The sequence below is a fragment of the Gopherus flavomarginatus genome, chromosome 9 (assembly GCF_025201925.1).
Source record: "Gopherus flavomarginatus isolate rGopFla2 chromosome 9, rGopFla2.mat.asm, whole genome shotgun sequence".
In the NCBI taxonomy this organism is placed as follows: Eukaryota; Metazoa; Chordata; order Testudines; family Testudinidae; genus Gopherus; species Gopherus flavomarginatus.
Genome location: NC_066625.1, coordinates 71,973,970 through 72,001,461, shown reverse-complemented (window position 1 = coordinate 72,001,461; position 27,492 = coordinate 71,973,970). Strand labels below are relative to the sequence as shown.

The 27,492-nt window shown below is 40.3% G+C and overlaps 1 protein-coding gene across 1 annotated transcript; it reads left to right on the top strand.

Moving 5' to 3' along the window:
* The first annotated feature begins 1,357 nt into the window (after nucleotides 1–1,357).
* Nucleotides 1,358–27,482, top strand: MYEF2 (myelin expression factor 2). The gene is made up of 18 exons (XM_050966943.1): nucleotides 1,358–1,665; nucleotides 5,824–6,053; nucleotides 7,250–7,302; nucleotides 8,529–8,536; nucleotides 8,671–8,764; nucleotides 9,662–9,853; nucleotides 10,681–10,834; nucleotides 11,864–11,913; nucleotides 12,003–12,066; nucleotides 12,235–12,336; nucleotides 13,626–13,676; nucleotides 13,753–13,824; nucleotides 13,924–14,019; nucleotides 14,180–14,281; nucleotides 20,841–20,912; nucleotides 23,122–23,327; nucleotides 23,409–23,460; nucleotides 26,677–27,482. Exons 1-18 carry the CDS (start codon nucleotides 1,373–1,375, stop codon nucleotides 26,838–26,840), a joined length of 2,055 nt encoding a protein of 684 aa, XP_050822900.1. The 5' UTR covers nucleotides 1,358–1,372; the 3' UTR covers nucleotides 26,841–27,482.
* Nucleotides 27,483–27,492: the final 10 nt, after the last annotated feature.

Here is a 27,492-nt window from a genome sequence, read left to right as displayed (position 1 = left end):
TCACAACATTGGCAGCGGGAGTGGGATATGACAGGATATACAGAAATGTCTTGAAGCTGTGGAATGAGATAAATAGCACTGTATCTTAATGTGTAGCAAGTGATAATGCAAACCATAGAAAAATGTAGAGAAGAGCCTGAAGAAAAATACACTTTATGTTTTTTATGAGCTAGGAGCAGATAGTTTGGTGGTATTGTCGCAACTGGACATGCAGGAATTCATTCCTGCACTGAGGCCACTGTAAGCTCCTCTAGAGAATACACCTGAAACGGAGGGGCCCACAACTTCAACAACACAGTCAGTATAGCTGGTTCTTTACTATTCTCATCAGGAGTCTTCACCTCAACAGGTGTACCAGGAAAGTGTCCAGGGTGTTCCTATGCCAGGGCTATTCCTAACTGTTAGAATTGCTCATAGGGAAATAGTTGCCGCTGGGGCTAAAACTAGGAGAGCCATTGGGGATGCTGTGACCTGTGTTGGGGTGTGCTGCGGTGTGTGGAGTGGGTCAGAAGCAGCTCCTGGCAGCCCTGTGATTGGAGAGGCATGTTGCCCCTGTGCTGTGCTCTTCACTAATGCAGGGATGAATTTGGTCCAGAGTTGGGAAGCCAGAAGTTTAAACAGATATGTGGGACCTCCCTAAGGCTGGAAGTAAGTTAGTGGCAAAGAGTAGAATGTCACTGGGGGAAAGATTGGTGTGATGATCTAGATTTCAAAGAAATAATGGCCATGCATATGAAAAGTACAGGACAAAGTTTGTTTTTAAGAGGCTATGTGCTGGTCTGCAGGATGTTATTTGTGGTATAAAATCACCTATTTGTATCCAGATTATAGACTTTTTGTGTTCAAAGCTAGATGGGTAATTTTTGATGGAGACCTTTGGGACTGAGTGGGTGACTACTGAAGTTAGTGCTGAGTGCAGACTGTTCTGGTGTAATCGTAGGTGCGTTTATGGAACAATGAATGGTGAAAGCGGATTATGTTGGGGGTGAGTAGTAGGGGTGGGGAGTGATTGAAATGTAGCAGTGGGAGTTTTGGGGGTATGCTGGGAGGAACGGGGGTTATTGACTATTTGGAGGTGGGAGTGTTTATGTTGGGGGGGGGCTAACGAGGCTCGGGGTGTCCAACATTCAGAAGTGGGAGTAGGTATTTTTGTGTGGGGAAGGGGTCTCAGGGCAGACAGAATTGGCAGTAAGTTCGCTGGGGAGGGTGGATGCACACAGAGCGCTGGGTAATGTCTTGGGGGAGGGGGGATAACACTTCGAGCTGGACGTAGCTAATTAAGGGGAGTCCTTTGACCGACGCCTGTAAGATATCCCCGCCTAGAAGAGGGGAGGATGGAGACGACAGGCCTCTCCGGCACAATGGCGTCACTATGGTAACCCAACAGCCCTCTTCGCTCCCCCCCTTCCGGACTCGTTCTCGCGAGAGCTGGCCGGGCCGGCGCGGAGAGGCCAGGGCGCTTAGGACCCTTTCAAACCCAGCGGCTGCGGCGGCACAGGAGGCAGGCAAGGAAATGGCGGAGAACGATAAGCCGGAGGCCGCGGCGCCCCCGGGGGGAGCGGAGGAGGCCTTAGCCGCCCTCGACAACCAGCCTCAACAGCAGGATGAAGAGGAGGCGGCGGCAACAGCGACCGACGGCGGCGGCAGCGCCAATGGCGTCAAAATGTGTGTGAGGGGCTGGGCCTGGGCTCCGAGCCGGGGGACAAGCGGGAGGGGGCCAGGCAACGGGGCTACCTGAGCGCGGGGATTCAGCGGGCCGCCTAGGCCGCGGTAGAGAGGCAGCCTGTCCTCTCCTTCCCCCCTCCCGCCATAAGACTCCTCCCCCTTCCAGGAGTGGAGGGGATGGGGCTACTCCGTCCGCGGGAGGCCCCATCACCTGGGAGGGGAAGTAGAGCCCCCACCCCCCCTTTAGTGTTAGCCGTTGTGGGGTAGCTTGGGGGCGGTGTGTGGAGGAGGGGATAACGAGGAGGTCGGAGGAGGGGGCTAAGAGCAGGGGGAGGGGAGGCTCATGAGGCTGCCCCGCGATGGGGTGCTGCGTTAGGGGAGGGTTGCCTCCCCCATCCCATTAGCCTTTTCTTGGGAGCATGGAGAGCGTGGCCTTGCGGCAAGGCAGGAGGCAAGGCAATTGCATTATATTGTCGATGACGAGGTTTCTCGGTGTGATCACTGGGAGCAGCGCGCTTCCTTGCATGGTGGTGTGTCTGCTCGCTGAATCCAAGCCTGTGCGTGTAACACAGACAGTAAGTATGAGGATTATATGAGTGGGAGTTGATCATCACTCCATGGCAAGCCGCAGGTCGCTTTTAAGTAGTGAACCTTTATGCCTTCAAATACCATAACCTGTTCTGTTTATACAGGGCTTTTCTGGAGATATATTGTAACTTTACATTGCTGCCTCTTTTTTTTTTTTTTTTTTTTTTTTGTATCCCTCCATCTGTAAGGCCAGGTTGTCTTAGAACTATGAGCCCTCTTGTGCAGGTGGATAGAGAAAAATTTGTACTTGTAACACATTTTGAAAAGGTTTTAAAAATTGTCAGCTTTCCTATAAATTACAGTGGTGCTATTTTAAGATCCAGTAAACCATCACCTGTCAGGGACAGATACGGAATATTATTAGGAAGCTTGGAATTTCAGCTTTCCAATGTAATAAAGCAAATGGATTTTCTTGGGCTGATGGTTCTTGGCATCAGACCTTCAAACTGTTACTAGGCAATGATTGAATGTAGGAAGTCTTTGGTCTCAAATCAGTACAACTTTCAGCTTCTCGTTTTACCCAGTTCACACCTGGGAGAAAAGTAATTTGTTACAGACTTCTTTTAATACATGGTGGCTGTTTGAAAGCTGCATTGACGTTTTGAAATTTTAAAAATATGGATTGTGGTAAACACACACACTTGAGGTCAGATTCAGAATAAAAACATTTATAAAAGGGGTGAAGAATGAAGGTATTCTTGACCATATATGATATTTGTGTAGATACAACAAAGAATCCTGTGGCACCTTATAGACTAACAGACATTTTGGAGCATGAGCTTTTGTGGGTGAATACCTACTTCATCAGATGCATGTAGTGGAAATTTCCAGGGACAGGTATATGTATGCAGGCATATATGCATATGTGTAGATTATATTTTACATATCTTGGGGTAACCTAAGCCAGGTTTTCCTTTGTGTTCACCTGGCTCTAAATGCTTACACTCCTTATTTTTGTGGTTTGTATTATTCTTGGTTTAAGGCCATATGTAGGGCCTTGCATTTTCAAACTGCTGTGCAAACATCAAAATACAACACAGTAGTAATAACAGTTTTTCATTTTCATCTGGGAATGTAACAACTCTGGCAATGACTTGACTTAAAAAACCTGTTACCATATATTTTTTTTTTTAGTGGAGTTGGTTTATTTAGAAAGCAATGCAAGATGTAATCCTGGGTATCAGGGTTCATGTACACATAATCCCCCCTCTGTTCCCCCTGTAATCATGTACAGAAAGCACTTTGTTAATTTTAATGTGTGTCAAAAGACAAATTTCAGTCTGTTAAAATTCTCCTGTAACCAGATAATGCTTATGTGAAAGTGGACTCCAGTCCTGCAATTACTTATGCACCTACTTAAACCTACTATTTTGAGTAATAGGACTACTCAAGATAGCAAAGTTAAAAATGTGCGTCTGTGTTTGCAGGATCAGGCACTTAGTTGTGGAACATCCTACACTGCCACTTTGTACCTACCTACTGGTTTGTAGGGATGCTTATGAACAGAACCCATAGAAGTTCCTAGAATAACTTTTTCAACACAGTACGTTAAGTAACTAGAATTCTGAGCTGTAAGTATTTTGTTAACTTTGATATCATGAGAAATCATGTGCATATTACAATTTGTAATCATTTTTTTCTATGGGTTCTTTATGCATAAGCTTGGAAGATTTATCTTTTTATTTATTTTGTTTTTAAGGTTTATTTTCTGCACAATTTTGGATTTAAATGTTTGCCTCAGTTTGTTTCCTACAGATGCAGTCTTCTAGTTAAAATTTAATTACTAGTAATATCTAGAATCAGAAAATAAACATCAGTTTAATTATTGTTTCTTGGTCATATTTAAGCATTATGCAGTAAATGCTAATAATATATGCTGTTGATTGTAATCAAAGTTTAGAATCATGCTATTGTTCCTACACAGCTTTGGCCCCAGCACATGTCGATGCATACTACGTTGGGTCAATCTAATATCAAGTGATTGACTACAGAATGAACGAACAAAAAATCCCTTTACGTAAAATTGATTAATAATGAAAATTCTTGCTGTTTTGGGGATCTGGGTCAAGAAGTCTGCAGAGCAGCTAGCACATTTTTATTGTTATATTTGACAAGTTTGAAGAAAAAATCCCTGGCCTTAATTAGCTAATTTATAACTGATTTCCCTGTATTGCTTAATTTCATTACTTCCATGGGAATTCTATACTGATTGACTTTTTCTGACTGAATGGACTCCTCACTAAAGTGAGATAGGGAAGTTCATAGCTCTTAAAGTTGTCATTTCAGTTGGTCTCCAGACTACAAAGGTAATGCTGCTTTGAATCCCGTTTAGTTTCTTCCCTGACTACAAAGAAAGCCTTCTTTTTCAAGTGATAGCTCATATTTTACAGAAAACATTGCCTCTCCTTCTCGGATGCACAGAAGTTCTGCATCTGTGGATTTCTATATCCTTATGAATGCTCAGGTGATGAGATTATTGCAGAGATTGTTTTGCTATATATAAAATATGAAAATACCTGCATATGCTTGCGTTTTTTTTATATAATCTCTTTTTGAATATAATAGCTTTTTTGGATATAAACTTTGCAATAATCGCTCAACTAACTTGATTTATTACACATTTTGGCTACAAAGCCCATTTCACACCAGTGCTTTCTAATTCTAAGAAAAGTAATTGCTTCAGATTCATGCTCTGAATTCCTAAAATGGAGTTTGGCATTGTGGGTGGATAATAAATAGGACCACACTAGAACTTTTCATTTACTTAGCGCAACAGTAATAAATTGACTATTGCCCACTCAGGATGTGCAGGTTGATTACATTTGAAGGTGTAGTTTTCATGATGAGAATCTTAGTTCTTAATTTCATAATTCTTCAATAAACACAAACCAAACAGTCCGGCGATATACTATATTTATAGAATAGAAATATGTATTTTAGGTCATTTTAGCTACATGCTGAAAGTGTCAGAATTTTGTGTAAAATTTTAGGTCCTGCAAGCTGGTTGAAACAAATACAGCTTGTGAGGTGTTCTGAAGATACTGTTTTGCTCATGTAATAAGTTAAGCAAGAGCATTCCAAATCCTTTTCTGCAATCTTGTAACACTTAAATATGAGATGAATATTGCGTAATCGCAACTGATGTCTTATGTAAAGACCTTTCAGTACTCTATTTAAAACTCCTAAGTCTCAAAGCTTGTAATAACTAGGATGATATATCTCAGTTACACACATTTTTAAAAATCAGTTTCTTTATAACACCACCTTGCTGGAACTTGACAGGCATACTACAGAAGTACAACTTAACCAGACTTCCTTACTGTGATTACAATGGAACAGTGTGGCCTTTCTTTGCAAACTTTAACTTCTTATTGTTGCCAAATAGAAGAGTGTGTTCATGAAATGAGACTGTTTAAAATGAAATAATTCTTAAAATATCTTGGGAACTAGGGAGTTCTGAATGGTAGTTGCAAAGCTGATAGCATGCAAAATGTGAGATTTGCCCTATTAATGTAGAATTGTACCATTATTTCAAGGCAAAACTAATGTGTTTCTCTCTTGAAAATATAGGGATAATGATGAGGCAGCAAAGGAAGAGAAAGCATCTGTGAAGGAAAAGTATGTTCCAAAACCGAAGGCAATTCCATCTCTTGGAAACAAGAATAGATTCCATCCGTATTCAAAGGACAAGAATTCAGGCACTGGAGAAAAGAAGACTATTAACCGTAACAGAGTTTTCATTAGCAACATCCCATATGACATGAAATGGCAAGCTATTAAAGATCTTATGAGAGAAAAAGGTAACTCACTCCTGATAACCCACTTCATATAGGAAGGGGAGGAACTTAAAATATTTTTGTCCTTTGAGCCACACAGGTTTGACTTGCATTTATTATTATTTTTTTTTTTTTTGGCCTTTACTTGATACATCTATCTTCCCCCCACTCTTTCATTTGAGACAACTGCATCGCAGGGTAGTGTGGGAAAATGAAGTGTTTACAATCTTGCCATTTTAGTGTGACAGTAGAGAGCCAACAGCATATGCATGCCCTCATGACTTTTTAAAGAGATTGTGTTTTGTCTAGTTGAAGTCTTTGTAGATTTTTAAAGGGCTATTGTATTTAAGCAATACACTTAGTGTGTATTTCAAAAGATGTTTTGTATTTCCTTGGTGGAATCTGGCTGTGGAATTAACTTTGTCTGCATTGTCACTACTGCCATGACTGACTGACTGGAGATCTATTTTAAAAGTGTGTTACTGCTGTTGCAGTTTTGATAGAGTAATCTGGATACCCCAAATGTTTTACTCTGGACAGTTTGGGGGAAAATAACTCTAATAAGAATTCTGTAAAAAGTTAGATCTGTTATTTTTCTTGAAAATATCGATTCTTTAAAAGTAATGCAAAGCCCACTTGGCTTCTAGGCTGTTTAATAATGCCAAAAACTTTTTGTAACTTTGCTTGGTGTATCTGTTGTAAGGTGACATGACTATTTGATTGGTTTTATTCACCGAAACTTTAGAAAGTGTGTGGCTTGCTGTGAAATACTTGACTTGTAAATTTGCTTATTATATTGAAGGCAAACTCTTATGATTGAAGACATTCAGGTAGAAAGTCACCTTAAAACAGCTGTTGTGAGTAGGATGACAAATGTCACTGAAAAGTGCTAATGTTGATGTTCTAATCTGATAGGTTAAGGGACCAAGTGTGTATCTGAATTTGTTCACCAACTATATCATACTGGCCAAAATATGATCTGTAGTATGAATTAGGTTAAATATAGTTGTTTGTATAGCTCTTGAGAATGTGGCTGCTGCATATTTCTGAAAATTAGCTAAATTATATAGCCATTGACAGGAGGTATGTTGGTCTGGTTTTGATTGTTGGTGAATAATAGGTGCTTCTCTGTAGAGTTGTGCACAGGGGCACAGTAAAGCAAGATATTGGTGTTTAAATGCATTGTCTCTTGGTATTTTCCCTTTGTATGTCTTATGTAGTTGGTGAGGTTACATACGTGGAGCTGTTTAAGGATGCTGAAGGAAAATCAAGGGTAAGTGCCGTGGGCAACAATCTGCTAGAGGTTTAAAAGTTCCTCTGCAGTTTTATTTTTGTATAATACCTGTACCAGTTTTTGGAAAGTAAGTTTCATTTTTATTTTATTATGATAGACTTGAGGCTTCTGTATTAGAATCAGTCTGACACTTTCATGTAAATCAAACTAGCTGGCTGTAAGGGACGAGTTATTTTATAAAGTCAACAAATGGCATTTACTTAATTCTCCTAAGGTAATACTTTTCAGCCAACACTTTAATTTAGGATTTTTGTTGTGTTCTAGATCTGTTTTATGTAAAGGACTTTAAAAAAAAAACTACTGAATTGACAAATTTTGCAAGTGTTATATTTTTATTTGAGACCAGTAAGTATAAAAATGTATAGAATATACTATTTGAAGAATCTAATTTGAGAGTTTACAGGACTAGTGCTCTGAACACTTTGGATTACTGAATTTGCCTGTTTTTTAAACTGAATGGAAGGAGGTGGTTGGCAGCCAAGAGAATGCCAGCAATGAGGCACTTAGAGTGAAGAATGTTAAAGCTCCTTTGTCTTTTTTCAGTCAAAAGTTTGAACTATAATAGATCCGAACCTGCTGTATGAACTTTGAAATGCAGGTTTGATTCTAACTAAGCAAGAATAATTATTGTAAATGATTTCCCTAACATTTGTAAAACAAAATGGTGTGTTTTCAGTTTAGTCTCTATAGTACTGCTCACTTAAAGCAGTCCTAAACTAGTTGCTTTTATTAAGTGGGTTTTGGTGCAGTCGATAATTTACTTTCATGAAAAATAACTTAACTTTTTTAAACGTAATTCAGAAAGGTACACAAAATCCGTGTATACTATATGTATGTAGAATTTAATTTTGTACTGAGTGTGCTGATCACATTCTTTTAACTGTCCTTATATCGATCTGTGTGGCATTTTTCTATAGTCCAATTCTGGTTTGGCTCAAAGAGAATAAAATAGAGTTTAGAATATTGTCTTCTGCTTTTTTAATTGTAATATCCACTGTAGTATGTTTGTTCAAAGGACCTTAGGTGAAATTAAATTTCACCTATCAGTAAAAAGCATGTGTTTTATAAATTCTGGAGTTGAAATTTATCTAACAGTTATTTAACAGTAATATGGAATATTAAAATACTTTTAGTTGTGTTTATTGACTCACTCCTCTTTCTTTTCCTCCTTAACCCGTGTTCACAAATCTTCATCATGGATGTAGGGTTGTGGGTAAGTTTTGTTTTTTTTGTTTTTTTTTTTGTGTTTTGTGTTGTGTGTTTTTTGTGTGTGTGTGTACAAATATTCTGCTAGCTTTTTAAAATTAACTTTACTTTAATACTCTAAATATTTTATTCCTTCTTAAGTGTGGTTGAATTCAAAGATGAAGAGTTCGTAAAGAAAGCATTAGAAACTATGAACAAATATGATCTTAGTGGAAGACCCCTGAACATTAAAGAGGTATGAATGTTACTTTGTTTTAGCTTGAATTGATTAAATCTTTTCTCGGAACAGTTGAAGTGGCTTTACACTAACATTAGGTGGTCTATTAGTTATACATATCTTCTACTTTCAATAGTGAAGAGGCCTCTTGTGTTTCCTTAGCCAGCCAGGGGCCTGTTTGGTCCCCTGGCATTGTGCCTTCTGTGAGCTAATGTGACAAAATCATGATGTGTCCTAAAGACTGTAGTATGCCAAAATAAACAAATGCCTTTTTAAAAAGGTAGATACCTCCTAACTTCCTACCACTTCCCTCTTTTATCCCAGGCTATTACTTTCAGTTTTTATACTTTTATCAAAATATGACTCTTAACTCTAGTCTGCCAGTCAGATTGTTCTGACTGTTTTGTAGTGGGACGGGGGTGGAAATAGGGTGATTGTGCAAATTGAGATCTCAGATAAGTATCAAAATTCTCAATGTAATATATAGTGTTGGGTCCTATAATAGTTCTTTGGAATGTTCTGTTACATTTTTAATCATGGAATTAACAAATAATAAAATGAAGTTAATTGAATTAACTCAGTGCTTGGAAGAAGGTACTAGACTGACAGCCCATTAGATTGAAATCTTTTCTACTTGTCCATAGGCTAGGTACAGCATGTGAAGTGGCAGTGCACGCTTCCTCCACAAGTGCTTTGCCAATATGCCTCAACCCTCATCTGAAAGGACCCACCTCTAGAGGTGAGGGAATTAGGTCTCCATGCTAATTAAGTGCTTGATCCCTCTGCTGATGCTGACAAGGATATTAGTTGATTTTGATGGATTTTTTATGGAATTTTAAAATAGTACTTTTTTTGTTCAACTGTCAGTCCTGCTGTTCGATGAATGTGTTAGCTTTACTTTTAAATGTGTTCTAGGATCCTGATGGTGAACATGCTCGCAGGTTATTGGCGCGTATGGGAGGACCATTCCCAGGAGGACATGGACCTGATATGACACCTGGATTGATGAATTTACCCCCTTCAATTCTCAATAATCCAAACATTCCTCCTGAGATTATTAGTAATTTGCAGGCTGGCAGGCTTGGGTCCACTATTTTTGTTGCTAATGTAAGTTTAAACACATATTTAAAAATTTTACTGTCTAGTCTATCTTAAAAAATCCTTATGTTCAGTAGTACCAATCTCTGTGAATTACACAAGAGCATCCACTTACTCTCTCCACTTTAAAAGGGAATGCATATGAATTAATTTTAAGATCTGGTATTTCTTTCCTGAAATTGAAGAGAGCGCGCATGCATGAGTCTAGTTTGGGGTGTAAAAACGAAATAAGTTAAATGAATTTTAAGGAGCAGCAGACTACTACTAGCATGTCTCTTTGAAGGTCTTCACTCTGCTGTAGTCCTTTCTTGCAATTTTTTAAAATAGTATTTACAGATAAAGTTATTTACTGGAAATTAACCTAACTTTTCTTTACAACTGAGTGTACTTGTTAGTTGGCAAGTGTATTTATTGTGCAGAGAATCTTGCCAGTTACTTTGCATTAACACACACTCTGTTTTACAGTATTGTTTCAATGCGATCATTTATTCTGATTCTCTTACTAGCTCAGAATGTGCACAAATTTAAGAAATACTAGAACTAGTTTCCTGTTTCTCTTTAAATGCAAACTGGCACTTAAGGGAATGCAGGTGCTGCAAAATATTTCCCTTCCTAATCAGCATGTTAAAAGTTGAGGAGGTGAGGGAAGCATACAGAAGTGACATAAATTCATCACATTTAAAGAGATTTGACTTGTTAGACTCGTTGTGGTGGACATGTGCTATAAAATACATTGTTTTTAGGAGTTTAAAAAGTTACTATTCTGTAAAATGTCTTCTAAATTATTTAGTGAGAAGAGATAAATGTATTGCAGTTGTGTAATTTTGTATATTCAGCTTGACTTTAAAGTTGGCTGGAAGAAACTAAAGGAGGTGTTCAGCATTGCTGGAACTGTAAAACGTGCAGATATCAAAGAAGACAAGGATGGCAAGAGTCGAGGAATGGGAACAGTCACTTTTGAACAAGCAATTGAAGCAGTTCAGGCAATATGTATCCTTATTTTTTGAGAATTAGTTATCTAGTTAAAGGAGCAATTTGTTAAATGTGGATTCAGTTTGTGTTGAATGGATACGAGTGTTGTGATTGATTTTTAAAGCTACACTATATCCATTTGCATTGTAGCTAGTTTATGTGCTTGCTAAACTTCAGTTTCTGTGTACATGAAGACCTTGAATGCACTTCACAAAACAGCTTAGGCACCTAAACTCCAGAATCAGGCACTTAAATCCCTATGCGTGGCACCACTGAAGTCCATGCAACTCCTTCTAGGTTTTAGACCTTGAGGCATGTCTAGTTCTATTCTAGGTGTCCAGGTGCCCAAGTCCCAGAGCAATTCATGAGCCAGGGGAAGATAAGAATTCGTTGGTTTGTGTGGCTTGTGGGAGCCTCCGGGTGCATGCACCAGATCGGGTCCAATTCAAAATCCAGGTGGTGGTGGTGGTGGTGGTGGTGGTGGTGCCCACCTTATAACTGTTAGCTCAATGGTTCGAGCACTCTGCTGTGATGTGGGAGACCCAGGTACAATTCTCATCTCTCCCACAACCCCTTTGGGAGAGAGAGTTTGAACAGAAAGTGCCCTAACCCCTGAGCTATGGGATATTCTGATGTGGGGCTTCCTCAGCTTCTCTTTTTGAAGCCATTCTGTAATGTATAAGTGATGAAAGAGTGGAGCAGGAGGAATGTACTGCGACTTCTGAGGTGGGTGCTCTAACCACTGGAATTCAGAAACATTCTCTTGCCTAGTGACGGTTCAAATGTAGATAAACACTTAAATAATCATTCGGCCTGAGAGAGAGGATAACTCTGCAGTCCAATAGTTAAGGTTGAAAAAGGAGCTGATTTGTTCAGTGATTGTCTATAACTGTCATTCTAACTAGCTGATCTCTTGATTGGAGAAGGGAGGAGGAAACTACTAAGAAAGGTGAGGGAGATAGGTAAGCTAAATCATAAAAATGAGTCTTTAAAATTAGTTAGACTGCCTTCAGTAGTCAGATCAAACTTCTTTGACTTGGTCTTCAGCTATGTTCAATGGACAGTTCCTGTTTGATAGACCCATGCATGTAAAAATGGTGAGTTGTCTGCCCGTCCCCTTGTACCTTACTTTTAGCTAAGCTAAAATGTAGTGAAGTCCCTCCTAATAATACTCATTTCACAACAGGATGACAAATCAATTCCTCATGAAGACTTCCGTGTGGTGGAGAACAAGACGCCACAGTTACCTCGTGAGTATGGGTTATAATCTTTCTTACTCCTTGAACTTCATATATTATGATCTGCAGTCTGGAACTGTGTGATGTCTGCACCAGGAGGCATGAATGACGTTTGTAGGGTCTCATTGTGGCAACAGAAATCCTGATTCCTGATGGTGATACTTACTGTGGTTTTCAAAGGTGGCCTTGGAGGTATTGGGATGGGACTTGGACCAGGAGGACAGCCCATCAGTGCAACCCAATTGAGCATGGGTGGTGGAATGGGCAGTATGGGTCCAGGAGGTGAGGATACTTTTATTTCTTTTCTCTATAACGTTAATGGTTCTTGGTCTTGCTTCAGGAAAAATTGTCTGCTCTAACAAAGTAAACCTTGAATAGTGTGAATTTGATTAATTGATTTACATAAATTATTCCTAGGGGAATTCTGCACAATACAGTATTTGTGCAAAATTTATGTTCTGTGCAGAATTTCCTTTTAACCCCACGGAAATAGGCTGCAGAGGTGCTGATGGCCACTTGGGGCCACTGGACCCAGCAGAGCCCAGCTTGCAAATGGAAGACACTCCAGGGGGGAGCAGGGGGGATTTGAAGTGTTCTTGGCAGCTGCAGTTCCCGGCATGCCCTGGAGCAGGGGTGGCCAACTTGACCCTGAGAAGGAACCAGAATTTACCAGTATACATTGCCAAAGAGCTACAGTAATATGTCAGCAGCACCCCTTCAGCTTCCTCCCCTGCTCCCAATGCCTCCCACCCACTGGCAGCCCTGCCAATCAGCACCTCCCTCTTCCTCCTGATCACCTGTTTCGTGGTGTGCAGGAAGCTCTGTGGGTGGAGGGCACAGCAGGCTCAGGGGAGGGGCCGAAAAGGGGTGGAGTGGGGGCGGAGGGCACGGCAGGCTCCGGAGAGGGGCTGGGAAGGGGTGGAGTGGGGGCAGGGCCTATGGCAGAGCCAGGGGTTGAGCAGTGAGCACCTTCCGGTGCATTAGAAGTTGTTGCCTATAGCTCCAGCCCTGGAGTCAGTGCCTCTACAAGGAGCTGCATATTACCTTCTGAAGAGCCGCATGTGGCTCCAGAGCCATAGGTTGGTCACCCCTGCCCTGGAGGAAGGAGGTGGCATGCAGGAAACTCTGTGCAAGCCCAGGACCCAGCATCAGGCTGTTTCTCCTTCTGGATCCCTGGGCTCTGAGAGGATAGTGGGCATGAATGTCTGAGGTGGACCTGGGCCTTGGAGGGAGTGTGGGGGTGTCTGACCCTGAGGTAGGGCTCGGGGGGAGGGGCAGAGAAACACAACTGAGTTGTTGTAGGGGTTTCTTTAACTCTCTACTCCTGGGGGAATTTTTTTTGTCTGTATTGTTACAGACATAATTGCTGACACTATTTTGAAATTAATTACCCAAATAATTGAAATTGATGTGATTATATAGTGTTGTTTTGATAAAATATGCAGAATTTTAAAATATTGTGCACAGAATTTTTAATTTTTTGGTGCAGAATTCCCACAGGAGTAATAATATAGAAATAAGGAGAGAGCTTTTTCTGTGTTCTAAACTATATGTATGACTTTTTGTTGAAGGTATCGGAATGGATGGCCCAGGCTTTGGAGGAATGAACAGAATGGGAGGAGGTATATGTATTTTTTTATTTCTTTTCTGTTAACGTCTTTAAAATATCGTATAGAAAACATTTTTCTTATTGCATAGGTATCGGTGGATTTGGTGGAATGGAAGGAATGACTAACATGGGAGGATTTGGTGGAGTCAGCAGAATGGGAGGTGAGTGAACTTTCTCTCTCTCTCTCTCTCTCTCTCTCTCTCTCTCTCTCCCTCTCCTTTTAATTAATTATTGTTACTAAAACGCTTTTCTTTACATAGGGATGGGGAGTGTAGATGACTTCAGAGGAAATATGGGCAGTGGAATGAGTGGGGGCATAGGAACCGGCATGGGAGGCATGACAACTGGCATGGGAGGTAAGTTAGCAAACTTAAATGTGAGCTCTTCAGATTTGTGCTTTAAACTACTTTCCCTTTACATGAGCAAACATGAAATATGTAATTTATGTACATCTTATGTTGAAAATGTAACAGAAAATCTATTGTAACTTCTGCTTGTTTGTTGGTATATTCTCAGCAGAAATGTTCCGTGGTGGAATGGGAGGAAGTATTGACAGAGATTTTGGTCGGAGTGACATGGCAATGAACCGGGGCTTTGGAGATTCATTTGGAAGAATGGGTATGGTAACTCTGTCAAACTTGAGTTCTTCCTGAGCAATCACATTTCTTATTTCTTTTGACAAGTAAACCAACTAGTAAATCTATCTGCTCTTCATCTTCAACCTCAGTCTCCAAAAAGCATTTTGGTAGGTGTTGCAATGAGGATAAAATTTAGATCTTTACATAGATGGAAGTATGGTGGCCCTGCCCAAAAAAAATTTTTTTTTTTTTTGAATGAGGGTGTGTTTAAAGAGAATATTTTAAGTTAACATAGCTAGTAACTTTGAGTATTTGAAGAATTGAAATTCTAGGACACCTTTCTGGAAACTACATACCAGCTGTTCAAATATGTCTTGCAATTTCTGTGGCCTTGTCTCATTAGTGCACACTAGACAGGTTGTCCTTCCTGTTTATGTAAATTGAATAGGAAGCATCCAATAGAAACAGTGAAATTTTACCATCTTTGTCTCCTCCCCTTCCTTGCACAGGCCCAGTCTGCTTCCTTTCCTCTTTTATGCAAGTCATAGTCCTGGGGGAATTCTGCACCAAAAAAAATAAAAATTCTGAGCACAATATTTTAAAATTCTGAAATTTGTCAAAATCATACTACATAATCACAGCAGTTTGTTGTTTTGGTAATTTATTTCAAAATACCTGTCAGCAAGTATGTCTGTAACAATATAGACACACACACAAATTCCCCCAGGAGTAGAGAGTTAAAGAAACGCCCATAACAACCCAGTTCCTGTTTCTCTGCTCCTTTTCCCCCTTCCCCAGAGCCCTGCTGATTGGGGGGGGGGGGAGACACCCACAACCCCCTCCTCCCCCCAAGCCAGCCACTGTGCTCCCCCAGCTAGTATACCCCAGCCCCCTTTTCCCCCATCCCATACTCCACCACCCACAGAGCCCAGCCAGGCTCCTGCCTCTCTCTCCCCCAGGGCATGCTGGAAACTATAGCTGCCAGGAATCCTCTAGCTCTCTCGTCCATCCCTCGGCATTGTTTTCTAGGTGTGAGCTGGGCTCTGCTGGGTCCAGCAACCACTAGCTGTGGCCCTCAGCACTGCAGTCCATTTCTATGGGGCAAGGAAATTCTGTGTGCATGTTAATTTCTGAAAAATTCAGCATTGCATAGTGGCACAAAACGTCCCCAGGAGTAAAGACAGCTCAGGAGGTTGTGCTGATATTTTTCTCCTACTTTTAGGTCACCATGTCCTGTGCAAGGATATTGCACTTTTTTGACTGAGCAGGTTTCACTACTCTCTTGGCTTCACTTGCTCATTTAGGATAAAAAGTATTCTGCAGAAGTAGAGTCTAGGTTGACCAGAAGTTCAAGGATGAGCCTGGATTCTGCCTAAATGTAGCTATTTACTACTTCCTTTTATAGTGGACATGCTAAAGAGATTGACTTTCTTTTCTGTTAACTCCACCCTGCAAAGGTCAAGAATAGCATGAGGTTGACTCATAAAATCCTTTATGATATATGGATGCCTCAGTGGAAGAGGCAGAGGGGACTAATTTAGTTGCCACCATAAAGTCTGCTTGTAAAACAGTGTTTCCCTGAAGGAGGTTCAGGCATGATTACCAATTTTAATTAGAAAATCTCCATTTAGACAGATGCTTAAGTCAAATTAGCGAACCATTATTTACACAAGTCAGTCTGGAAGTGCTGCTTCTTCTGGCCTGTGAATGGCTTCTACTCTTCATACATTCTCTGTTTGAAGTGGGGCATCTTTAAGGATTGGGTCCACATCACAGAAGATCAGTGGGTCCTCTTGTCTCCCTGTCTCACAAGGTGATTCAGTCTTTTCTTCAGAGGCAGAAAAGAAGATTCTTAGCAAATCATTTTATCATCTTTGCACAATTTGGTTAATTTGCCCCTTTCCAGAAGACATCAGATTTTCTGGTATCTATTTTAGACTATTTCCCATCTTTTAAGATGACAGGAAATCTTTGCCCCATCTTGGATTTAAAGTGGCTGAACGGTTCCTTGGAAGTGAAGACATTCAAAATAGAATATATTTAGGTTGATAGTAGCTGCTATGTATTTGTAGACCAAATTTCACAGTTGAAAGTACAAACTTAGCTCTGACTGCAGATCTCTTACACCAGGGGAAAGCAACCTATGGCATGCGTGCCGAAGGCAGCACACGAGCTGATTTTCAGTGGCACTCACACTGCCTGAGTCCTGACCACTAGTCCAGAGGACTCTGCATTTTAATTTAATTGAAGCTTCTTAAACATTTTAAAAATCTTATTTACTTTACATACAACAATAGTTTAGTTATATATTATAGACTTATAGAAAGAAACCTTCTAAAAACATTCAAATGTATTACTGGCACATGAAACCTTAAATTAGAGTGAATAAATGAAGACTCAGCACACCACTTCTGAAAGGTTGCCGACCCCTGTTTTACACGAATATCAGATTTTTTTTTTCTTTTTCCCTGTGTACTGATGATGCATATTGGTCTTGCAGAGGCTGGTATTAAGTCTGTGCATTTTAATACTGTTGTGAAGAATTGGATGTGGGAGTTCTGCATGCAATAGATGGGAGCAGGTTTCAGCCAAGTAGAGTGCAAAACAGCAGGATTCTGCCATATACTTGCATTCTCTGGTGCTGCTGTAACAGAACAAGACAGTACATACTTAAAGGTGAAAGTGTCCTGGGCTGATTTATATCTACAAAGTCTATATCCCTGCTCCCTGTGGTCATTACTGTTTAGGGATCACTGAGCAGGATAGCAGTGTCAAGAATGGAAGTAATTGGAAGATACCAGATATCTGCTTCTCTTGATTGTATTTCGGCATTGCCTTTGTATTTAATGAGAACTTGATAGAATCCCAGAGGACCTATAACTTCTTATTTTTTTCCTTTTGCTAGCTAAACTATTATGACTGTACATCATAACTATTGATTTATGCTGTGTTTAGCCGAGCAAGACCCTACTGTCCTCCTATCCCAATATCTAGGCTGATGCCTTCTTACTTAAGGGAAATGGGCCACTGGTGCATCGAAGAGGGTCTTCAAAGCTTTAATGCCCCCAAGAGACTGTATTGACCATTTTAAGGGGCATTGTTTGAAGTAAAAGGCTCTCCCTTCTTCCTTGCCTACAATATCAGGGAAACTTATCAATCTAGAACAAGATCTATGAAATCATCTACCTAGATGACTAGCTTATTTAGAAGTTTGTATATTAATGGCTGTGGCCAGAGTGGAGATGTTCTTGAGTCTAGGCCTCTTCATTAATGAGAAGCGCTTGGTAGAAGCTTTCTTACTCCTAATAAACGCTTGGAGACTAGTATTCCCTTCAGAGAATCACTTTGAGGATAAAATCTGATAGCATGGTAGATTTCTCTAGCAAATTGGGCAATCTGAGCTCTGCTGATGTTGTTTAACCTTACTGTATCCTGCTGGGATTTAGTACCCTGGTTTCAAACTCTGCAAACAGTTCCTTATCATGGAGGACATTTTCAATCAAAGCAATAAGTATGAAATAGTCTTTCCCCTATAGGTCACAAAATGTGTTGCATTGTGATGAAACAATGAAAAGGATGCCCCTGCAGGACCCGAACACAAGCTTTTTGGGTTTGGGGATCCGGTCTAAGCATCCATCTGACCCAAGGAAATATTGTACTTCAGAGAGAGAGCTTTTGATGCCCACCCGCTGGAGCACTGAAAATCCCAGCTTGCATTGAACAAGCGCAGTATTCTAGCCAGAATCAGCACATTATTCTGAGGTCAGATAACACTGGTGTGGCAAAGGGGGAAACACTGTTCCTCTGAGAGACCATCCTTCTACTCAGATTTGCAGAGAAGAATCATCTTTCCGTTTTTGAACTGCTGAGCTAACCAGTCTGTCATTAGGTTCATTATGGAGAAAATATATCCACTCTGGGGAACAGTTTCAGAAATTGGGTATTCAGAGTGTGTGCAGTCTGGGCAAGTCAGTCACTGACTTTCTGTGGCAAAAAACACCAGACCAGATAGATAAAAAACCCAGAATGTGAAAGATTCTCAAGCAGATAAAGTAGCATGGGCAACATGAAGTTTTCAGTGTTCTTCCTTCTAGCCCATACCATGCACACTCTTGTTTTCTTTCATGTGAAGGATAATAAAATCAAGCAAGACAGAGCCAAGGTTGTGCTGATAGTTCTGGGGTGAGCAAGTCATCAGTTTGTGGACATACATTGAATGGTATTAGAACCGCACCCATTTGTCTTCTCATGTCAAGATCTATTGTCACAGTGATGCTGCCTTTGTCACAGTCTAGCAGATCTAGATTTATCAGAGAGAGTTCTGTCTATTCTCTTCTCCATGAAATTGACTATACTGGGTCAGACCAATGGTCCACTTAGCTTAGTTTCCTGTCTTCCAACCGTGGCTGGTGCAGGGTGCTTCAGAGGGCATGAACATAATAGGGCAGTTTGAGTGATCTGTGCCCTATGGTCCAGTCCCAGCTATTGTCAGTCAGAGGTTTAGGGACATTCAGAGCATGGGGTTGCATCCTTGATCATCTTGGCTAATAGCCGTTGACGGACCTATTCTCCATGAATTTATCTGATTCTTTTTTAACCCATTTATATCTTTTGGCCTTTACAGCACCCCCTAGCAACAAGTTCTACAGATTGACTGACTGACTATGGGTTGTATGAAGTACTTCCTTAAGTTAGTTTTAAACTTGTTGCCTCTTAATTTCATTTACTGTGACCGCAGGTTCATGTATTATGTGAAGGGGTAAATAACACTTTCTTATTCACTTTCTCCAAACCATTCATGATTTTATAGAGCTCTATCATATTCCTGTTCAGTCATCTCTTTTTCCAAGATGACTAGTCCCCGTCTTTTTAATCTCTCCTCATATTGAAGCTATTCAATATCCCTAATCATTTTTGTTGCCCTCCTCTGTGCCAATTTAAAGAAAAAAATTTTGTTTTCTTTTTTGAGATGGGTGACCAGAACTGCATGTAGTATTCAAGGTGTGGGCATTCCATGGATTTATATAGTGGCAATATATTTTCTGTCTTCTTGTTTATCCCTTTTGTAATGGTTCCTCACACTATTAGCTTTTTTGAGTGCTGCTTCACATTGAGCAGATGTTTTCAGAAATCTGCCCACGATGACTCCAAGATCTTTCTTGAGTGGTAACAGCTAATTTAGAACCCATCATTTTGTATGTATAGTTGGGATTGTTTTCCGATGTGCATTACTTTGCATTTATCAACACTGAATTTCATCTGCCATTTTGTTGCTCAGTCACCTAGTTTTTGTGAGATTCCTTTGTAGTGCTTTGCAGCCTTGGCCTTAACTATCCTGAGTAAGTTTGTATCATCTGCAAATTTTGCCACTTCATTATTCTCACTCTTTACCCCTTTTTCCAGGTTATTTATGAATATGTTGAACAGAACTGGTCCCGGTATGGATCCTTGTGGGACACCACTATTTACCTCTGTCCATTGTGAAAATTGACTATTTATTCTTACTCTTTGTTTCCTGGATTTTAACCAGTTAGTGATCCATGACAGGACCTTCCCTTTTATCCCATGACTCCTTACTTTGCTTAAGAGCCTTTGGTGAAGGACCTTATCAAGGGCTTTCTGAAAGTCCAAGTACACTATTTCCACTGGATCATCCTTGTCCACATGCTTACTTTGACATCCTCAAAGAATTCTAATAGAATGGTGAGGTATTATTTCCCTCAACAAAAGCCTCATTGACTCTTCCTCAATATATCGTGCCCATCTGTGTCTGATAATTCAGTTCTTTACTATTATAGTTTCAGCCACTTCGCCTGGTACTGAGATTTACTCCAGAAAGAAGGGCAGTTTAGCTGCTTACAACAGAATCTGGACAGGGACAGTAGGGATAGTGCTATGGTAACCTCTACCAAAGCCATCATGAGAGAGTTATAGAATGGTGGAATTAAAGTGCTTTTCCCTTGCTGCCTCAGTCTTGCAGCTGTCTTGCAGCTCTTAGGAGTTTAATGAATTTGGTATGTCTTTTCTTCCACATCCCTAGCACTGTTCCTAAAAGCATGTTCTCTCCTCTGAGCCATATAGCCTTCCCAGTGGAATCTTTACTTGAGTGTTTAATAAGCAGCTCCTTTGAATTGTTTTTCATCTTTTGGACGAGAAGCAAATTTCAAGTAATTCTCCTGGTATTGGTACGCCAGTTGGGAGTGGGAATGACAGAAGATCTTTCCACCCTATATTTTTCACAATAAGGTGGTCCTATTAGCCTTGCTTTGGTGTTCTTGCAGGATCATTTTTCTTTATTCCATATAGCTTACCCTAATGGCAATTTGTCCGTACAAAAGAATTTTTTTTCCTAGAATGAGGCTTTGGAAAGCATCTTAAAACCTGTAAAAAGAGCTCAGGACTAGGGGCCATCAAAGTCACTGGTTAGAGGCTTCCCACCCAGCTTGCATAATAAAGTACCAACCCATCTAATCTACACAAGTGAAACCAGTCCACAGAGAAGAATCATAAGAATATCTTGTGTTGTTTTAAATGTTAACTAGTGTACTTGCTAATATGTCTGGCTTTGTTAACTTGACTTTTTTTCTATCCTTGTTTAGGTGGTGCAATGGTTGGTGGTTTTGCAGGAGGAATGGGTGCTTCTAGCATGGGCCCAGTAGGATCTGGAATGAGTAGGTTGATTGGTTCCAACAGAATGTAAATAATCAATATATAGATGTAGCAGAAGATTTTTGAAAATAATTAACTTGTTCTAGTGCAATACTTTCAGTGGCAGGAAAATATTCATGTACCAGTCCTAGGTTGTGATTGTAATCCTAATTGTTTTTGGAGGAGCTCTTTTGCTAGAGATGCTTTCCATATATATATATATATAATAGGGTCCTACTAAATTCAGGGACTGTGAAATCAGGCCTCCCCCCCTGAAATCCAGCTATTGGAGGGGAGGAGCAGGGCTGAGAGCACCCCAACTGGGGGCTCCTACTGTTCACTGATCTCCAGCTGCTAGTCTGCTGGGCTGGGGAGGGATGGGGCTTCATCTTCCCCTGCATGACCACTCTGAGGGGAGATCAGACCCATCTCTGGGTACCCAGAGGTGGGTCTGATATCTCTCCTCCCCTTGGCCATGCAGTGGAAGAGAAAGTCCTGACCCTCCACAGCCTGGCCCTGACTAGCAGCTAGGAGCCTCCGGCTGGGGCACTCCCAGCATTACAGGGGAGATCAGACCCACCTCCAGGAACCTCCTCTGGCTGCAGGAAGCTCTATGGCAATCCTGCGACCTCAGGCCCCCCCCCCCATCTTTCTTACACCCCCCCCATGCTGCCCTTTTGGGTTGGGGCCCCCCACAATTACAACACATTGAAATTCCAGATGCAAACATCTGAAAATGTGAAATTGATCAATTAAAAAAGCCCTCTGGCTGTAAAACTTACCAAAATGGACCAAGAATTTAGTAGGGCCCTATTTATATGTAAACATGGAGTTTCCTCCTCGTTCACTACATCCTTTCTAACTTTTAATCTGGTGTTGGAATTTGTCATACTTCTTAGTATGCTAATTATTTTTGACAAAAGGAGCAGCATTCTGGTAAACTTTTTGCTAGAAGAAAGGTAGGGTGAGTTATTTGTAGGAATCCTACAAACAGCTCTGATTTTTCAATACTGTAATTTTTGCACTAAGTACATCATGCTAGAAACCATCATTTGTGGTCTAGAATTTCAGATATAATTCAGTTAACTTTTTGTGTAAAGGCAACATTGATAGTCAGTAGGCATGACACCTTCACATTGGGATAGTTGAAAGACAGTAATGCCTTGCCATTGGCTATTTTGGGTGACACATTAGGAAATCCACCTTCTTGATACTCAAGACATGGATGAAGTTGAAGCTCCTGCCTTACCTGAATTTTAATTGTGGATTCATAAAACATTCAGTAGGATATTTATCTGAGTGCCAGTAGTTTCACACGCATGACACAAACTAATGTGCTTTAAAATAGCATTTAATGTTGGAAAGTCCAGGCTTCCGATATCAGGTAGTGGCTATTAATGTCAATCCAGTGTAATATCCAAAGAACCCTTCCTTTGGAAGATGATGCCATCAGGTAGGTAAAAGTGTGTGTATCTGCATTCAGGAAAACTGATGTATTTTTATTTTGCCTCCCTGGATTATAATGCTCGAATTATCCATCTTCTAAAATGTCTACAAAATTTTTGTTTAATCTTTTGGGTCCACTGTATGACTCAGTGAAATTTGAAAATCATGAACTTCCAGTTCCTGTGAGGTTTGTGATGTTATTCGTTGGAATGTTTTTTTATAGATACAATACTAGTCCACCAACACTTCTGTATCTGCTACTTGGTATCTTATTGTACAGTACTGATATTTTGATAATTCAGAAATGTTCAAATAAAAACATCAATTTTAGTAACTTGCAAAGAATGTAATAACTGTGATCAGGCTAACACGCTAATATTTGAATCTGCTAGGAGCTTATATGAAATATGACAGACTTCATTATGCTCTGTACTAGACCAGTTTTCTTTCCTAAAATGATTGCATTTTCCTTACATAAGAGATCTAATTAGTTAAAGCAGCAGAGAGTCCTGTGGCACCTTGTAGACTAACAGACGTACTGGAGCATGAGTTTTCATGGGTGAATACTCATTTCGTTGGATGCATGTACATGCTCCAATATGTCTGTTAGTCTATAAGGTGCCACAGGACACTGTCGCTTTTACAGATCCAGACTAACACAGCTACCCCTCTGATACTAATTAATTAAGTTCACTTACAATACAGCTATAACTTGCATTTAATTTAATATCGTGAAGTAAACTTATTTTTATTTCCTGAACATCTTTTCTTCCTCTCTCTGCCTAGGTGGTGGAATGGGTGGTATGAATAGTATGACTGGAGGAATGGGGATGGGGATGGATCGGATGAGCTCCAGTTTTGATCGAATGGGACCAGCTATGGGAGCTGGCCTTGACAGGAACATTGATATGGATCGAGGATTTGTGGCTGGCCCGATGGGAAGTGGTGTGAGAGAGAGAGGTTCTAAAGGCAACCAGATATTTGTCAGAAACGTAAGCATGTGAATTCAAACAGCCACCTATTTTTTTCCACTCAGTGTCTGTACATATTATTAATACCTGTTTTCATTCTAGCTTCCATTTGACTTGACCTGGCAGAAGCTAAAAGAGAAATTCAGTCAATGTGGTAAGTATATGGAAGGTTGCAAATGTTTTTGTCCTGCATAAGCCATAAAGTAAGAGCTTAACAAATGTTCAGTCTACAGGGACAGTGGGATGTAGTTATTGCCTAGACAAAATGTTAAATAGCCTGAAGAGTAGTCTGGCCAGCCTTATCCAGCACACATACTTTAATTTCTAGGAAAATTACTGCACTAAATTTACCCTTGCGACTTTAGATATGTCTTACAATCTGGAGGCAGATTGTTTTTGTTCAGCTAGATGGGCCTGGTCTGTGTATTATCTGAGGGCTGTGGCTTATTAAAAGGAATAAAAGCATTCTTGCTATATTGTTTGGCTTTGTGTATGGAAGACTTGCAGGATTGCTGTGGATATTCAACATAGCATTGATTTATGCAGGTAATTCAGAAAGCCTTTATAGCCCTATTGCTAAAAGTGCATGAATCATGGGGCTTAGATGTAAGAACAAACAACTTGTTTCCCCCTTTGAAAACTCACTTTCTGAACTCAGAACCTAATTGCCTTTTTTTACTTTGCGGGGGGGGGAGAGGGGAGGAAGAAATAACTATCAGATGGCAGTGCTATGCTGAGATGTTGAATAGACAGTCAAACATTTGTGCTCTAGAAATTTGATAGCAAATGTACATACATTTTGTCCAAGCAAATGAAGTTGCAGGTATTCCTGCTTTTGACTTAATGCAAAGATGTTCATTGCTTGGATGTTATGGGTACATCTACACAGCAAAAAACAACATGAAAAACTTGCGGCAGTGAATCTCAGAGCCCAGGTCAACTGATTTGGGCTGGCACTACAGGGCTAAAGATAGCAGAGCAGACACTCCTGCTTGGGCCCTGAAACCTGGGAGGGGTATGGGAACCTCAGGGTCCGGGGTCCAGCTTGAGTGGGAACATCTACACTGCTGTTTTTAGCCCTGTAGTGCAAGCCTGAGTCAGTTGACTCAGATTTTGAGACTTGCTGCTACAGGGGGTGTGTGGGTTTTTTTCCCTCCCAGTGTTTATGCTACTTGGCAGGAGTGCATAAGATAGTAAACTATTTGCCAGTCTCTTGTGGCTATTTTTGTACCTAAACGTTCTTCCTCTTGGCTATCTTCAAGTTTTACTGTTGTGCCTAGAACCCATAGTCATGGATAAGAGCTCCATTGTATTTGGCATTGTACAAACACAAAACAAAAGATGGTCCCTGCCCCAAACAGTAGTAACCATTTTTTGCATATGAGCTAATCTTAATAGCTGCCTTCTTTTCATGTGTAACCTTGATAATGTTGCATTTTAAAATTAAAAGAATTTTGTGAACATTAGAAGAATGTGGAATTAAAATGTGGAAAAATCTTTACAAGCCATTCTGCAGGTATTAGTATAAAGGAGAAGTAGGGAGGGAAACTAAGGAGAAGTATGAAAACAGAATCTCTGTTTAAGAGTTGTCCAAATACAGTTTTTTGTACTGCTTTAGCTATATCAGTTTCTAAACCAATAATACTGGTAGTGTAGATGCAGTTATACAGTAACAAAGGTGCTTTTACCAGAATAGTTTTTATCCATAAATTTACAGAAATAAGCTATACTGAAAAGCATTTTAGCCTGTGCCCACAGTATCCCTGTTTGCAAACAACGCAATTTCTGTTCAGGTTTAACTAGATGAGCCCTAGAAATGCATCTGCTTTTCTTTGACAATCTTCACAGCAGCTAATGTAGTAATTGTTGAATGATTTTTAAGAAAAGAATGATTAGTACAAATCAGAAAAATCTGTACGTCATGCAAATATCGTTAAGGGACTACAAAGAATGTCTCTAAATGTTTCATCTTTCTGTGAAAAGTCAGTCTTGTATTGTGAGTCTCTTAAAAATGAGGCCTACATTTTAGAGAGGCTTGCCTACTTCTGGGGGCTTGGCTGTACAGTGAAACCCTGCTATAACGCGATGTTTGGGGTCCAAAAAATTCCTTTGCGATAAATGCGGGGTTGTGGTATAGCGAGGTTTCAAGCCGGTCAGTTTAAGTCAGTGGTCCCCAACATGGTGCATTGATGTACGCCGCCCAGTGCCCAGCAGGGGAGAGAAGCCGCGGCCCCGCGCCTGCCGGGGACAGAGAACTCCGAGGCTGCGGGCGCCAGTGCTCTCTGTCCCTGGCAGGCGCGGGGCCGTGGCTCCGCTCTGGCCTCAAGAGGAGCCATGGCTTGCGCCTGCTGGGAACAGAGAGCACCAGCACCTGCAGCCTCGGAGTTCTCTGTCCCTGGCAGGCGCGGGGCTATAGCTTCTCTCCCCTGCTGGGCACTAAGCGGGGGCACATCAATGTCCCTGCGGGTGCCATGGCGTTGGGGACCACTATTAGGCCTTAAAGGGGAGCCAACTGACGATCACGTTATATGCGATTTCACGTTATGGCAGGGTGCGTTATTGTGAGGTTTGCCTGTATTAGCATGGTATAGCTAAAAGGATAGCTCATTATGAAATGTCTTTTTTAAAACACCCAGTTAATGACTAGTTTTCTGTCTTGAGTGCTTTTTGAAATCTTAGGTCTTCTAAAGGAGTGTATTGAGGATAAAGGAATGTCCATCCATGAAGAGTCATCTAATTCTTATTTCAGTAATCACTCCAGTAACAGAACTTCCACTCCATTTGATCTGTACTATGAGTGTTTTACTGTAACATGCACCTCTTAAGTAATCACCATATGATTGCTAGCATCTTTAAACTGCCTGATAGCTCAAATTGTGGCTGAAATGGCCTCAAAACTGGTCTTATTCTAATAGGATTCTTGTTTGTGCAACTGAGCTCAATTAATTCAAGCAAAGGCATGTTTAATTCTATACTGGTATGAGACAAGGACTGTTGCTATTTGTGTAGACCAGGGAGTTTTCATACTCTGATTCTTGTCCGCTGTATTGACACTTATGTTTCCTTTCAATAAGTAAACGCTTCCTGAATGTATTGGAATAGCAACTCCTTGTTTTAACACTTTTTTAAAAATAAAAATGTAATTAACACCTCAGATTGACCCAAAGATTCAGTCTACTGTAAGATGGATGCAAGCCTTACACTTGGTTAGCTCATTTGATCGTAGCATGTTTTTAAATTGTATTTTACCATCTAAGCTTAGATGCCTCCTAAAATCTTAATGCCTTTCTACCTCAATCTGCCATTGGATCTCTAACTTGGTAATGCAATGTAGCCTTTATAGTAACTGCTGTTTAACTTATTTATTCAGGTCATGTAATGTTTGCTGAAATAAAAATGGAGAATGGAAAATCAAAAGGCTGTGGAACAGTCAGGTTTGACTCACCAGAATCTGCTGAAAAAGCCTGTAGAATAATGAACGGCATAAAAATCAGTGGCAGAGAAATTGATGTACGCTTGGATCGCAATGCATAATTTAAAACTGTGTTCAGGAACATTCCTATGTCTGTTTAGCTTCTATATCCTAGTAAGTCATTTTTAGTAACATTGTATGCTTACAAAAGCAGTAAAAACAAACTTTTAAATCCCACCAGCCTTTAACAGTATAGTGTTTAATATACTGTGATTCTTGTTAACTAAATCTTACTATGTTTGGTTTTTAAGGACAGTTTGCCTGATTTTCAGAGGTACTGAACACCTGCAGTCCGCTTAAAGACTGTGGAAGCTGTGGATGCTTGGCACCTCTGGAAAATTAGGCCAAGTGTCTCTAGTCATTCAGTTTAAATGAATGGTTATACTGTTTTTAATAAAATAAGCCATTTTCTCTGTTCTCAAGATTGCATAGTGGGAATTGTTTAGTGTTTCAGATTTTCCCCAGCTCGTATCAACATTGTAATGTAAAAAATTAGATGTCCCTTCCAGAATTTTGGTTTTATATATGCATTGTAGTCGCACTGTAATTCTTGACTCTAAAAGAAAGGGCTCCAATTAGGCTGTGATGTTGTTTTATTTTTAAGATTACTTTTATGCCATGATTTAGAACTTCTGTAAATAAGTTTTAGAGCCCAAAGGGAGTTTTGGATTTTTTTATTTGACTAAATGAAGAAATTGATCCTCTCTCATTGTT